The following is a 13909-nucleotide window of genomic DNA, read 5'->3' as shown; positions in this document are numbered from 1 at the left end:
GTCATCGTTATTTGTAATTTTAACTTTTTCGATTAAAGCTTTTCTATTTTCAAAGTTTCAATGTCTTCTATTTTAAGACATTTAAGTTGAACGTTCTATTTTCCTCAAACTTTGGTATCTATCTTTCTTTTGATTCCTTAAATGTAGTATTTCCATCGCTCTCCCTGCGTTGTGTCTTTACAGACAACAGGACGAAAACAAAGGTGCTCAGTGAGACCTCCTCCGAGCAGACACGATCTTTGGTTGAGCTAGCCGGCTAACTGTTAGCTGAGAGAGACGCCATTAGTTGGGTGAAAATCAGGCTTTGGCCACAGGGTGAAACGCGATCTGTCTCTGGGTTTGGACTCGCTTCCCTCCGAGCTGCGAGTAGATTCCGGTAGAAGTCGGGTCCGTGTGTGCTGTCGAGCTGTCCCTCTCATGATTTTAGCTCCTTTTTTGAAGTCGGAAGCTGATGTGAGCTGCGCAGGACTTCATTTCCGACTGGGTTAGCATTAGCAGCGCTAGCCTTAAAACGCCCGTTTTGCGGATAAAAGCGGAGGATTTGTGCGAGTTTTAACTGCCAGCCATGGCGGCGGCGAACAGCGGCAAGACCTATTCGTTCAAGGTGGTGCTGCTCGGGGAGGGCTGCGTGGGGAAGACGTCGCTGGTGCTCAGATACTGCGAGAACAAATTCAACGACAAACACATCACAACTCTACAGGTAAGAGGGGCGGAGGAGCCGGGCTCGTGCTTGTCATCGCGTTGCAGGTGGCAGGTGGAGGGGAGTCTTGTGTTTCCTGACCCGGGCCTGCCGGGGGAGCGGAGTTATTGCGAAATATCGGCGGTGTTGTGGCTGTAACCGGATCCGATGACGGAGGGGAAAGTCAGGTGTTTTTCCGGGAGATTTACGGTCATAAACAGCCAGAAATACATCTGATACACCTGACTTCACTCACTGTTTTCACCACGGGTGCTTTAATCTCCAAGGGGGGCCAGGGGCAAAAGAGAGTAGCTGTGGCCCCACAGGAACCCCCAACAGAGCATTTTAAAGCTTTTAGTGGTGTAGCAAAGACAGGAAGCATGAGGGAAGAGAGGTGAGGAGATGAAGAGACACGAGTGAAACAAGTGAAGGTGACCTGCACAATCTGTTTGATTATAAAAACGAAAGCTTGTACAGGTGAAGGATTGGGGGGGGGTGTGAGGAAGCTTACTTGACTTGAAGCTGAAGTGCCTCTCACCTGCATTCTTTCTAGTGACCAGCAGGTGGAGCCTCCTGGTGATTATGTAGAAGTCTATCAGAAAACAGTCCTTCCTCTAGCGTCCTCTTTGAGCTCTGCAAACACGTTTCTGATGACTATATAATGTCAGTCTGTAGATTAACGTTCTACTGAATTCAACTTGATATTCGTTTAGTAAATAAAGGCCACATTAGAGTCCAAAAGGACCAATAAGATGGGACTGATTTAGGGTACGGGTGACCTTGTGATTGACCAGTTTAGTCAATGATACAGTATGATCACGTGATGTCTCGGATTCTCAATACAGCTGTGTGAAACTGCAAATTTCAGTATTGATCTGATATCAAGTAAATACAGACCCAGTTTTGCTGATACAATACCAGTACGTAAAAGCAGGTTATATATGGGAGACCGGTGTGTCATGATTCATGAGATGAAATGTTGTCAATATGCAAACTCTGAACACTAAATCCTTGTGATTTGACTTTCCACAATAATTAATTAGTTTCTGTGTATTTAGAATCTGAGGCTTTTGGAAACCTGGGATAAAATGTTTCTGCCTCTAAAGGACTTCAAACCAACAGAAGCAGAAGACCGCAATTTCTTTCCCTCATTTCTTGTTGCATACGATGATGATTTGAGAGTCAAATGAAACTGAAACTTCGCTGCTTTTCTTTCACCGTCAGCGTGTAACTGACTCCTGCAGTGCAGATGTGTCTGGGCATGTGGGACTGCTTCGCTCACCTGTGGAATGATTTCTGTCTGCTCTGCTGTCAGGTGTAAATGCGCTGCTCAGCTTCCAGCAACATCTCACCGAGGAGCAGAAGCTCAAAGGAAACAGCAGGAAAACCCTGCAGGTTTCCGTGTGGCTGCTACTGTTTTACAAGCAGTCCTCTGGCCGCCGTCTGCTGATACCTGTCCCAGCTCTTTGAGTCAGGATTAGACCATTGATAAGGATTCACCACACTTTATTTATTAATTTACCTTTGAACATTATAGATTTATTGAACATCGAGGTGGATGGGTGAGAGTTTTCCTGGTGTGTAGTTGTGCTCTGACCGGCAAGTGCGAAAAAGCAGCAAAGGTGAGACCCTGTGAGGCAAAGGCAGAAACCTTTACCTCCTTTATCTCCACGCTGCTGAGTGGACACTCTTTCCTTCATCTTTGAGTCACTTTGAGCTTTCCCCACTGCAAATTGAAGTTGGGGGGGGGGGGGGCGGATAATTAGAATAATAGGACCTTTTTCTTTCTCTTTTTTTTAAGGAACTATTTAAAAAATGCTTTCAAGAGGAAAAAAAAAAACACTTCCAAGTGCAGATGTGTTTTTAAATAAAACATTTGGGAGATTTATTTGAGTTCACACCTTGTGGAAAATTAATCAATTAAAAATAGGCCAGTTTCATATAAATAACACGTAGCAGTGGCTGAATAACTTACAAATATAAATAATAATCATGAAAACTATTTGTATGGAATTATGCCTTCATTTCACTGCGCTGTGATCTTGTGTCCTTTCATTAAGACGCAGGCAGCAATCAACCGTCCAGCTCAGGGTCCACAATATATAGATATTTATTTCAAAATAAAAGCATATTAGATGATACCTTTCTCACTGTTTAGTGTGATTTCTGTTTCTGAACATCACTGCAGAGCTTCTCCATATCAGGGCTGTAAGAAGTCACTTTAATAGTCACACAGGACTGCAGAGTGTCATCAGTGAGGACACGGTGCTGTTTGGACTTCATGCAGTTTATGCTGAGAAAACCTGCTTGCTTAAGTATGTTGCTCCAAAGATGAACACGACTGCGAAATATAGAGTGAAATTACATAGAGCGAAGTGTTGCAATATTGTACAATGTGAGCCACAAGCATAGGCGTAAGTTTTATAAATGTGTGCAACGATTTGTGTAACTTTCGAGGACTTACGCACGCACTCGCGCTCAATCCCCACAGAAATGCAGAGCAATCTGCCCTCAACTAAAACAATTTCACAAATGTGTTCATCCAAACCTGAATAATTACTGATCATTTACGCACAATTTATTAATTTCAGCTTCACAAACCAGATAAGCTTTTTGCTGTCAAAAACCTTTCTGTACAGTTGTTAAAACTACACATAACATTTCACTAGCTCGCTCACAAAACCTTAAATACGTGCGGAAGAATCACCTGATACGCAAAGATCATGTCACACACCCACTTGGGGTTTGATGCTTAGTGCTCAACTTATAGCAAAGTGCAGAGATGGAGAGAGGCGTCAGACCAGCAGAACTTTATTCACCTGGAGGCGGTGAACACAGTGACCACCTCAGTACTAACATTTCACTCACAGCTGAGCCCGTTAGGCTCTCTTTGCAGGCAGTAGTTAATACTTTTCTTTTTCTCCGTCTGTGAACTTTATACTGTAGATGTTACTCTGACTCTTACTTAAACTCTGCTTAATGAGGATGTGTGGAGTTGCTGAAAGGCATTGTGGGGGATGTAGGCTGGGGAAGGATGTGGGTTCGCCACAAACTCCGTTCACCGCAGAGTAAAAATGCAGTCTTTGTGTTTGCTTCGTGGCCTCGGCTGTTTGGAGGATCCTTGTTGAGGACGAGGATCAGCAAGCCCTCCAGGTTTTCCGTGGACAGCGTCGCAGTCACATGGTCATGTGAATGAACCTCAGCATCACACTTGCAAGGCTCATGTCTACGCTCACTCTCATGTGACGCACAAAGGGGCATCCCAGCTGATTGCAGAGTCTGCTGGCCGTGGATGAAGGATCATCTCACTGAAGCTTAAAGTGTGAGCACAGCATGAGTGTCAAACGAAGCATCTCAGTGTTCTTTAGATGAGAGGATTAGGAGAAACTTCCAGAGGCTGTTGATGGTTTGTTTTCGCCAGCACGAGCTCTGCATTATCGAACTGTTATGATTTGTCATGGGACTGTGAAGAAAAGTGTCTGTGTGTATGCATTTTCCAGTCATCCTCTCAGTTCAGAAGGATTTAAAGATGTTTATTAGCAGTGCCGCTGATGGACATCGCTGAGTTTAGGGAGTTTAAACCAGTTCCTGCTGTTTGTTTCACCTGCTGTAGGTTTACCCAGAACCAGTACTTTATATTAAAATGATAAAACTGGCTCAACTTGTGGTCATTTTCAACTAACTGGTCTGATAATTGTCTGAATCATTATCCAACTCTGGATTTAGCATTTCAGTCATGTAGCAGACAGTTTTTGGAAGTAAACAGAAAAAGCACATAAAAGGAAAACTGGTTTAAAATTGAAGTAAACAGTTGGGGGAATTAGAATCACTTACTGATTTCATTTTTGGCACGTTTGGGCCTCCGTAGATTTGGTTTAAACCTCAGAGGTCAGAGCACTCGTGGAGCAGTGCAGTCAGCTGACCGACGTCACATTTACACACTAATTCCAACCTTAATCACATACTGTCACAGCCCCACTCTCAGCCTTCCTCTCACCTCTCCACCATAAATCTCTCCCCTCTGCTCCGTCCAGCCGTCACGTAAATTCTACTGCTGATGTTGAAATCTTAATCTCGGGTTTGACTTTCCCAGAGAACGCTTCAATAAATCATACGTGACTGGGACGGAGGGGAAAAGCCACAGCCTGCTGCTCGGCAGGACTTTGGTCTTTGGTTTATTGCTGCGCAGACTGTCGACAGAAATCAGTTGACAGGTTAACATAAAACTTGCAGATGTTTTTGTGGTAAAATGTGAGAAGTTACAAAAGTTGTTGCAGAAGGCTGATTTTAGCAGAGATGCTCGTAAATTATTGGTTTAACTTCTGGTCAAAGGGCACGTGCACAGAGCTGAAGCGGTTTCAGAATATGTTTGGGGATTTATCTGCTAAAATAATCTCAGACTTTATTTTTTTTTTCACCATCCACCAGTTTATTGTGCATATTTTCTACTGTTTAGTTTCTATTTTATTTTCTAGCGCTTATGTTTTACTATCTCCAGTCCAAAAAAAAGTGTGAGAGTGTAAAATGTAAATTAGAAATGGAAAAAAACCCAGAATGCAATGATTTGAAAATGTCATGAACCCATGTTTTATTCACAACAGAAAACAGGACACGTATAAAAGTTTAAAATGAGAAAATGAACCATTCAGCTGCATCAATGCTGAAAGGTACACACAGATAACAGAGCATCTGCTCCCGTCCAGGCAGGGAAGGCCTTCATATTTCAGCAGACCTGCCTGCAATTAGGACCTTACACCAGCTGAAAACAGCATCAGCATCGCGAATTGAAAAATATGGCAAAGCAGCAACAACAGCAGCCCAGATGTTTTACAGACTGTAGTTAAAAGAAGAGAGGATGCTGCAGTGTGGGCAACATGCCAGTTTTATTGAGACATGTTGCTGGTATCAAATTCAAAATGATTTCATATTTTTTATTAAAATGTTTCATTTTCTCAGTTTAAACGTTTCTCTCTTTTATTGTAAATCGAGATTCATGGATTTACAAATCATTACATTCTGTTTTTATTTACATTTACATGACAAACTGTCTTGTGTTTTTGATATTTTAGTATTTTTAATTGGTGAGATGCTTTATTTTATTTAGTTTAATGGAAATTCATTGAGCTTTTTTTCTGCTGCTTTATTTTGTTTAGTATCTTATTTAACATTTTATCCAATTTTTATTTTGTGTTTTTTAGTTGTTGAGCTACCTTTCAATATTACTTTGCTCAGTTGAATCTTATTCAAATTGAGTTTGTGACATTATTAAAATAATCATGTTGTCCTCTTCCTACGCAGGCGTCCTTCCTCACAAAGAAGCTGAACATCACAGGAAAAAGAGTAAACCTCGCCATATGGGTAAGGCTGCGTTCAAAGTAGTTTTTATTCTCCTGATCTTCTGAATAAAGGTTTTGGGTGTTAACGTTGTCTGGTTGTGCAGGACACAGCGGGTCAGGAGCGCTTCCACGCCTTAGGTCCCATCTACTACAGAGACTCCAATGGAGCCATACTAGTGTACGACATAACAGATGAAGACTCCTTTCAGAAGGTACTTTTGAAAACGAAAGTTTGATGATCCAACATCGTAAAAGCAGACTTTCGACAGCATGTCATTATGGAAATGACAAAACAGCAGTGGAAACTAAACTCGTAACAAACAAATAACCAGTTTTGTGTCCTTTTATCCACAACCTTGGAGCAGCTATATAGAAGCTTTACAGTTCATCCAGGAAGTAAAATTTCTTTTTAAATAATTTACAAAAAGTAAAAGACAGTTTACATGGCTGCTGGTGATCACTTGACCCTCTGGATTGAAAAAGGTCGATCCAAAACAATCAGTGTTTTGTTATGGACAAATGCTGAAAAGTTCATTAAAGAAATGGTATTTAATTTAAACTTTTAGGACCTACTCTGAATTGCCCGGCTATAGTTTAGTAATCAGAACTGAAAAGTGCAGTCAGAGTATTTCCAGTCTTAAGATGAGTAAACATTAAGATTGAAACATCTTACAAATAAAAAGTTTAGTCTGTCTGTGGGTCTTTGGATGTTAAACCCTTTGTTTCTCAGAATGTTAATTATGATCATAATGTTGCTCTTTCAGTTCCTGTCTGCATTATAATTACTTCATTATTTGTATCTTGGTTTTATGAAGGGTTTATTTGACCTGAGTGCTTTGTTGTCGTTGCAGGTGAAGAACTGGGTGAAAGAGTTGAGGAAAATGTTGGGGAACGAGATTTGTTTATGTATAGTAGGTAAGTTATCAGAAAGTGGTGGAGACCCAAAAGGGAGCTAAAAGAGATGAACACAAAGATTACTGAAAATTAGAACTGGTTTAATTTTTTTTTAATGGAAGTAAAGAATAAGTTAATGAAAACCAAGTGGGCAAAAATATTGATTATTAAAAGTGCAAAGGAGATTTGGTTCATTTTAAATAGGTGTTGTGTCTCTGTAGGGTTGTGATTACTGCCTGCATTCTGCCCATCTTCCATCTACAATGGAAACACGGTCCAGGCGTCCAGTTCAGGGACTCCAGTTAGCTAAGGTGAAGCCTAGCAGACAGCTAGCAGCTAGAACAGCTGTAGCTGTCAGTCAAAGAGGCCACGCCCCTAATAATACATACTTTAAGCCTTTAAAAAATACAAATTAAGGAGTTATAAAGATATGAAAAGAAATGACCTTTAGAGTCCAGTTTGTGTGTTGGGCTGTAAACATATTTATCTCTGCTGTAAAGCTGGAAATTGTAACATGGGAGCCTCTAGTGGACATTTGAGGAACTGCATGGTTTGGTACCTACTCAATGGTTTTCATTTTCACCCTGTAGACCAGGCCTCGAGGGCCCGTGTCCTGCTGGTTTTGGATCTCACCCTGGGTCAACACACCTGAATTAAATGACTAGTTCATTACCAGGCCTCTGGAGAACTTAAAGACATGTTGAGGAGGTAATTTAGCATCTAAATCAGCTGTGTTGGATCAAGGACACATCTAAAACCGGCAGGACACTGGCCTTCGAGGCCTTGAGTTTCCCCACCCCTGCTGTAGACAGACACCTTAAAACAAGGGAGCCTGGGGGCCGGAATCGCCCCAGCAGGAAAGTGTGAAGGAGGACATACATTTTGGACTTTAAACTGTATTTCATAAATTTTACAGCTTTTCCCACTGATGCCCAACATCACTCCCACACCCGATCATATCACAGTAATAAAGTAACTGATAAATTATCATATCATAGATCACATCTACTATTGAAATGTTTTCTGGTTATTTTTTATTATAAAACAAACCCACTACATAAACGGAGTTTGACATCCCTGTATTAAAAGGAAGCTGGCTGAAATTAAGTGAAATGATCCTTTAAGGTGTCACCAGCAGCACACTGACTTAAATATCAGCGATGACTCGTCTCTCTCGCATCAACACTGTTTTTTTGTTTTTTTTTTCTGATGTGGTTATATAGATAAATAGAAGTAGATTTAAGGGTTGGCTGGGAGTTTGGTAAATTGTGTGGTTCATGTGAACACATGAGCTGAGGAGGAAAACAGAGAAAATAAACCTCATGAGCAGCGTTTGTTTTTAAGATTTCATGTCACGCACACTGGACGTTTGGGCCTCCTCTGTTGCTCCTGTTGCCATAGCTGCTAAATATATGATGTTGTTAGTCCGTGTGTGGCTTCATGGGGGCAATTTGTACAGTTATAACTGGATTATGTTGGTGATGTTGCGTTTGTCATGTGTTTGTACCCTATCGTACAGTTATCAAATCTGTTGTTTGGAAATTTTGATTTTGCTTTTAATTAGACTCCACATCACATGAGCACTTCAAAGTGCTCCCTCTGAGCTGAGCGCTGCATCGTTAACGTACCTGTTACATCCAGTTCACAGTTCAGATGCCTGCACAGAAATATTCAAATCATTACTGTGGGTGTTTGCATCTATAAATAGATATCACATTCAGCTCGGGTGGATTTGCATGCAGCTATCAGTAGCTGAGAAAATAACTTCTCAGCTTTAACACTCAGCGTTATAAATATTTTTCAGTGTTGTACTTTTATAAAAACCTCTGTGTACTTCAGAAGGTGCATGTTTTCGTCAGTGGCTGGTGGAGACTAGTGATGGGAATTCCGGCTCTCTTTAGAAAACCGTCTGTTTTGGCTCGGCTCACTAAAAGCAGCCAGCTCTTTCGGCTCCTAACTGGCTCTTCAGTTGTTTTGTTGCTTTAATTAATTTATTATCAACTCGTATATGTGTGTATATGTATATATATGTGTGTGTGTGTGTGTGTGTGTGTGTGTGTGTGTGTGTGTGTGTGTATGTATGTATATGTGTGTGTGTGTGTGTGTGTGTATTAGGGGTGCAACGATACACAAAATTCACGGTTCGGTTCGGTTCGATACTTTGGTGTCACGGTTCGATATTTTTTCGATACAAAAAAATGTTCATGCCTTTTTAATTTGTCATTTATTAAGATTATAATTATATATTTTAACTCAAAAGTACAGTTTTTAAATTTAACCCTAACCCTTGTGCGTGTTTTTTATTTTGACAGTGAATGCGCACCTGCGGACCACTTATGTGCAGCCCTGGTTATTTAGCTCGTCATATTGCAGCCACAGAAATTATTTTGTCCATGAAACCATAAAGCTGCACTTTCTTTTTGCCTTATAGTCTGATTTGTCATAACTTCTCCGTTTTGTGGTAAGCTTTTCTTTGGCTGTCACTTCTTCACCCTGACCTGTCTTATTTGGCTCAGCAGAACTAAAATATATATCCTGCTGCTTTTACACGCGCACTCACATAAGCTCAGCGATTCTCTGCGCGATCAACCTCTCACATGTTTAAGCTGCGGGAGATTTCACTTGTCATGTTTGCATAGTAAGCTAACGATTAATAAGACGATGTCAGAGGAATTGGTGCGCAAATTATCATCACTCACAGATCAGTGCTGTCGCTCTCTATACACAGTTCGCACGATTGCAAAGTGAAAGCAAAAAAACAAGCGCAAATTCAAACGCGACTTCAATATGTCACATATTGACAGTGGCTCACCGATGCCAATGACATAATTACCCAGCTACATTTCCGAAAGAATGCAAAAGCATTGACATATATTTTTCCTTCCTACAATAGCCCGACGGGCAGGGAAGAGATAGATTTTGGTAGCCCGACTGAAAAAAATCGCTAGCCCCAGGACGTCGGGCTAGCGATATTGCAAGCCCTGTATCTGATTGAGGAATCACTCATCTTTGGAAAAGAGAGTTTATTACAGAGAAATGTCTCTTTCCAAAATAAAAGCTATACTATCCGCTTCTTCTGGGCTATATTCTCAGCAGCATAAGGAGAATCATGTGCTAACAGCTGTCTAAATGACTCGGCTAAAGTTAGTAGCATGCTTGTTGTTTTTGTCTTTGCACTAGGATGATGTAAATGTGCAGTCATATTCGTTGTGTTCCCACTAGTGCTTTCAGGTTAATCTCGTTGAAATGACTTTAACGCCACAACACGGCAAATCTCCGTTAACGAGCTACCCCTGATCGCCCCGTGCATGGGGCTAGACGGCCAACACGTTAACGAGCTAACTGCGCTAACACACTAGTTCCCACCCATGTAATTGAGCATTGCATGGTACATCCAACATACTGTTTTACTTTAGTCCATGACGCGCTTACCTTCAGGGTCATACGTCACATGAAAACCAAAATAATTCCAAACGCCAGATCTGAATGAGGGTGGGGGAGGTCCATGTTGCAAGGAGAGCTTAACTTCTGTCTCGCTAGCTTGCCCTGCGCTCTTCCTTCTGACTATGCTGTCTGTGTTGAGCGCTCAGTGGATCTGCGCTCGACAGTGCAGCCTAGGCGGAGTAGTCGAACGCAGATTCACTGAGCGCTCAACACAGACAGCATCGTCAGAAGGAAAGTTGATAAAATAAATTACAAATGTTGTATTGTTCGATACATATGCGTACCGAACCGAAAGCACTGTATCGAACGGTTCAATATCGATACGAATATCGTTGCACCCCTAGTGTGTGTGTGTGTGTGTGTGTGTGTGTGTGTGTGTGTGTGTGTGTGTGTGTGTGTGTGTGTGTGTGTGTGTGTGTGTGTGTGTGTGTGTGTGTATACGGTGGCCCCTAGACCGAATCAGAGCTAAAAGTGAACCTAAGCACTAAATATTAACTTTTGTGAGGAAGCTGGAGAGCTTTTAGAGAGCAATGATCAGTGCTTATATCAGTGGAATAAATGACTGTCAGAGTGAAAGTGCTCACTGTAGCTTTGGTTTCAAGAATTTGAATGAATGTCTGATCACATCAGACTTATGAGGAACAATGTGGTTTCTGTCTCTGTTGTGGAACACTGCGAAAGCTCTTCATCCTCATGAGGATATATGAGGATCTGTGGGAGTTCACAATCATTCTGTAATTTCTGGACTCACAAACCTCCTACTGGGAGTGTTCAGGAGTGTGTGGTATATTCCTTGTACAGCTGTAGTGAGAGCTCAGTTGGCATCATGCTCGTTCTCAGTAGGTATTGCTCTCTGACAGAGCTGCTCTCTGTATGTAGCTATTGTTTGTTTTTCGTTGGTAGTTTTTCTGGACAGAATTTCTCATCTGTTCACAGACGATGTAGTTCTTTAACTTTATTGAGCGGCAACTTCCACCTGACTCTGGGGCGAGGTCAGATGTGAAGTGGGAGGGAAAAGCGTGAGCACCTCCACATCTGAGGTTGTGGTTCTTGGTTGCTGCTCTAAGTGGAGTTCAGTATCTCAGGATATTTTTGAATGTGTGAGCAAAGGAGGGAGCGAGAGCTGTACCAATTTGTTGTTATGAAGAGAGCTGAGTGTGAAAGTGAAGCTGGTGATTTACCGGTCGATCCACATTCCCAGCTCAGCTCTGGGTAGTGACTGAAACAATGAGATGACAGATACAAGTGCCAGAAAACATTTTTGTGACAGCTCTCTTTTAGAGACAAGGTGAGGTGGGGCTCAGAGTAGAGCCGCACCTCCTCCAGATTAAAAGGAGTCAGCTCAGGTGGTTTTGGGCACCTCAACTAGAAGGAGAGCCTGGGGCGGACCCAGGAGCAGGTTTGGGAATGCCTTAGTGCTCCACCGGGAGAGCTGGTGGAAGTGGCTGTGTGCAGGCAAGTCTGAGCATTTCTGCATAGACTGATGGAGACCCGTCCATCATTCGGACATGTGATTGACTACTTTTGCATGCAACTCTCTGACTGTGTAATGATTATCTTTGGTTGACTACAACTGCTAATCACAGATTATAAAGTATAATGTGATGTGACCTTAAAATGATTCTTAAATTGGGCATTTTACTGAAGGTTTGTTTTCTTTGCAGGTAATAAAATAGATTTGGACAAAGACAGACATGTTTCAGTGGAAGAGGCTGAGAGGTAACAACTGCTGCTTATTAGTCAATAATAATACTTTTATTATTAGTAGAAAATATAATGAAGAAAAATTAAAGTGAGCATCATTATTTTATATTTCCCACGCCGAGCTGCTCAGCTGTGAGCAGCGACGATGTCCTGAGTCTGAGCAAAGTTTAATGGCCACTCTCATGTTCGTGTGCAGTTATGCCGAGTCGGTGGGAGCCAAACACTACCACACATCAGCCAAGCTAAATAAAGGCATCGAGGAACTCTTTCTGGATCTGTGTAAAAGTAAGACCGACAGCATCTTTAATTTTTTTTCACAATACAAAAAGATCAAAGAGCAGCAAACTTTATATTTTTTGGAGGCTTAAGGAACAACTTTTACAACATATTTTTGTTTAAGGCGGACATGATTTATTCTTTAATTATAAAACACATTTTGTTAAATCGCTTGATTTCCTGGCAGCTTGTCCAAATCACATTAGTTAATCACATTAACCATATCCCTAGACATTTTGTCATAGACAGGTGCAGTTCTGTCCAGGATTGGCTGATTAGATGTTTGTGATCACACTAAACAGGTTAACTGAACAAATAGGCCAATGAGTGAATTCTGTTCATTTGACACAAAGTTTCTGTCAATAATTCTAAGGTTGAAATCAGTGGTGTGCAAATATGTGTGCAGAATTCAAATCCGTAGGAAACAGGGCGTAAAAAAAAACCTTTCTTTGAAACTCGGGATCTGACCTTTGACCTCTGAACTGGTCTACTGTGTTTTCAGGGATGATGGAAACTGCACAGGCTGAGGAGAGGTTGAAGGGCAACGGAGCCAGCCAATCAGCATCAAGTAGGCGGGGTGTACAGATTGTTGATGATGAACCACAGGCCACGCCCGCTGGAGGCTGCTGCTCCTCTGGCTAACACACACACACACAAGCACACACACACCTTCTCTCTGTGCTTGCAGACATAATATCCACACACACATTTTCCAGTGTCTGTCGGTCCGCTCTACTGTAATCTGCTGTGTCCATTCAGCGCCGCCTCTGCTGCTAAGGAGCATGGGAAATCATATTTAAATTTGTTTAATCTGTGTTCCCTTCAAAATAAAAGTACCTGGAGTCCTTATGATTAAAAGGAGTGTGTGTTCAGTGATTAAATCACTTTCTTTAATGATAATAACTCCCCATGTTAGTTTGTCGTTGATAAACGTCCATCTGCAGCTGTTTGTGTGTTTGTACTAAACATTATTAATAAAAGACATGAAATCATTCTGAGGACAGAAAGTTGAGTCTCAGGCTTTTAACACAGATTTTTGTTTTTGTGTATTGGGGGAAATAGGGGTTTAACGCACACACACCCAAGCGCACACACATACATATAATACTACCCCCATTAATCTTCATGTTTATCTGAAGCATGTTTTCAAACTAAGAGGAGGAACACAGGACTGGCTGTTTGTGGTGCAGCGGCTCCACCTGCTGGTCAAAAGTTAAACTGCAGTGAATTGGTAAAACATCAAAAATGAGTTTAAATGTTTACTTTCGGATGTTAAAACACTGAAAGAATACAGGGTGTTGCTTTTCATAACACGGCTGTCCAATCCACATTTTCTTTTTTAGAGGAAGACTCACACAAGCGGCTGTAAGACGATGAATATAGAAACTCAGCAGAGTCGGGCCACATAATTGTTAAATGGTGCTGTGCAGAGTGACATCACTTAGGCTACGTTCACACTGCAGGCGAAAGCGCATCAAATACGATTTTTTGACCCTATGCGACCCATATCCGATCATGGTCTGACAGTGTGAACGGCACAAATCCGATATTTTCAAATCCGATCTGGGTCACTTTC

General features: G+C 41.6%; 1 protein-coding gene across 1 annotated transcript; it reads left to right on the top strand.

Annotated features, from left to right (window-relative positions):
* The first annotated feature begins 228 nt into the window (after nucleotides 1-228).
* Nucleotides 229-13326, top strand: rab21 (RAB21, member RAS oncogene family). Its single transcript, XM_085436549.1, has 7 exons — nucleotides 229-700; nucleotides 5978-6037; nucleotides 6120-6227; nucleotides 6867-6930; nucleotides 12018-12072; nucleotides 12254-12342; nucleotides 12836-13326. Exons 1-7 carry the CDS (start codon nucleotides 566-568, stop codon nucleotides 12973-12975), a joined length of 651 nt encoding a protein of 216 aa, XP_085292675.1. The 5' UTR covers nucleotides 229-565; the 3' UTR covers nucleotides 12976-13326.
* The last annotated feature ends 583 nt before the right edge of the window (nucleotides 13327-13909 follow it).

Source organism: Copadichromis virginalis, linkage group LG17 (genome assembly GCF_057382275.1).
Source record: "Copadichromis virginalis isolate Kocher_CV1m ecotype Utaka linkage group LG17, C_Virginalis_male_GT1.1, whole genome shotgun sequence".
In the NCBI taxonomy this organism is placed as follows: Eukaryota; Metazoa; Chordata; class Actinopteri; order Cichliformes; family Cichlidae; genus Copadichromis; species Copadichromis virginalis.
Note: the sequence above shows the minus strand (reverse complement) of the source record. Positions and strands in the feature narration are given on the sequence as shown.

Excerpts from the sequence above, each read along its gene's own strand:
- rab21 (XM_085436549.1), top strand. The coding sequence starts at position 566 with ATGGCGGCGGCGAACAGCGGCAAGACCTATTCGTTCAAGGTGGTGCTG. Across the intron at positions 701-5,977 it reads AACACATCACAACTCTACAG|GCGTCCTTCCTCACAAAGAA; the intron begins GTAAGAGGGGCG and ends CTTCCTACGCAG. Across the intron at positions 12,343-12,835 it reads CTTTCTGGATCTGTGTAAAA|GGATGATGGAAACTGCACAG; the intron begins GTAAGACCGACA and ends CTGTGTTTTCAG.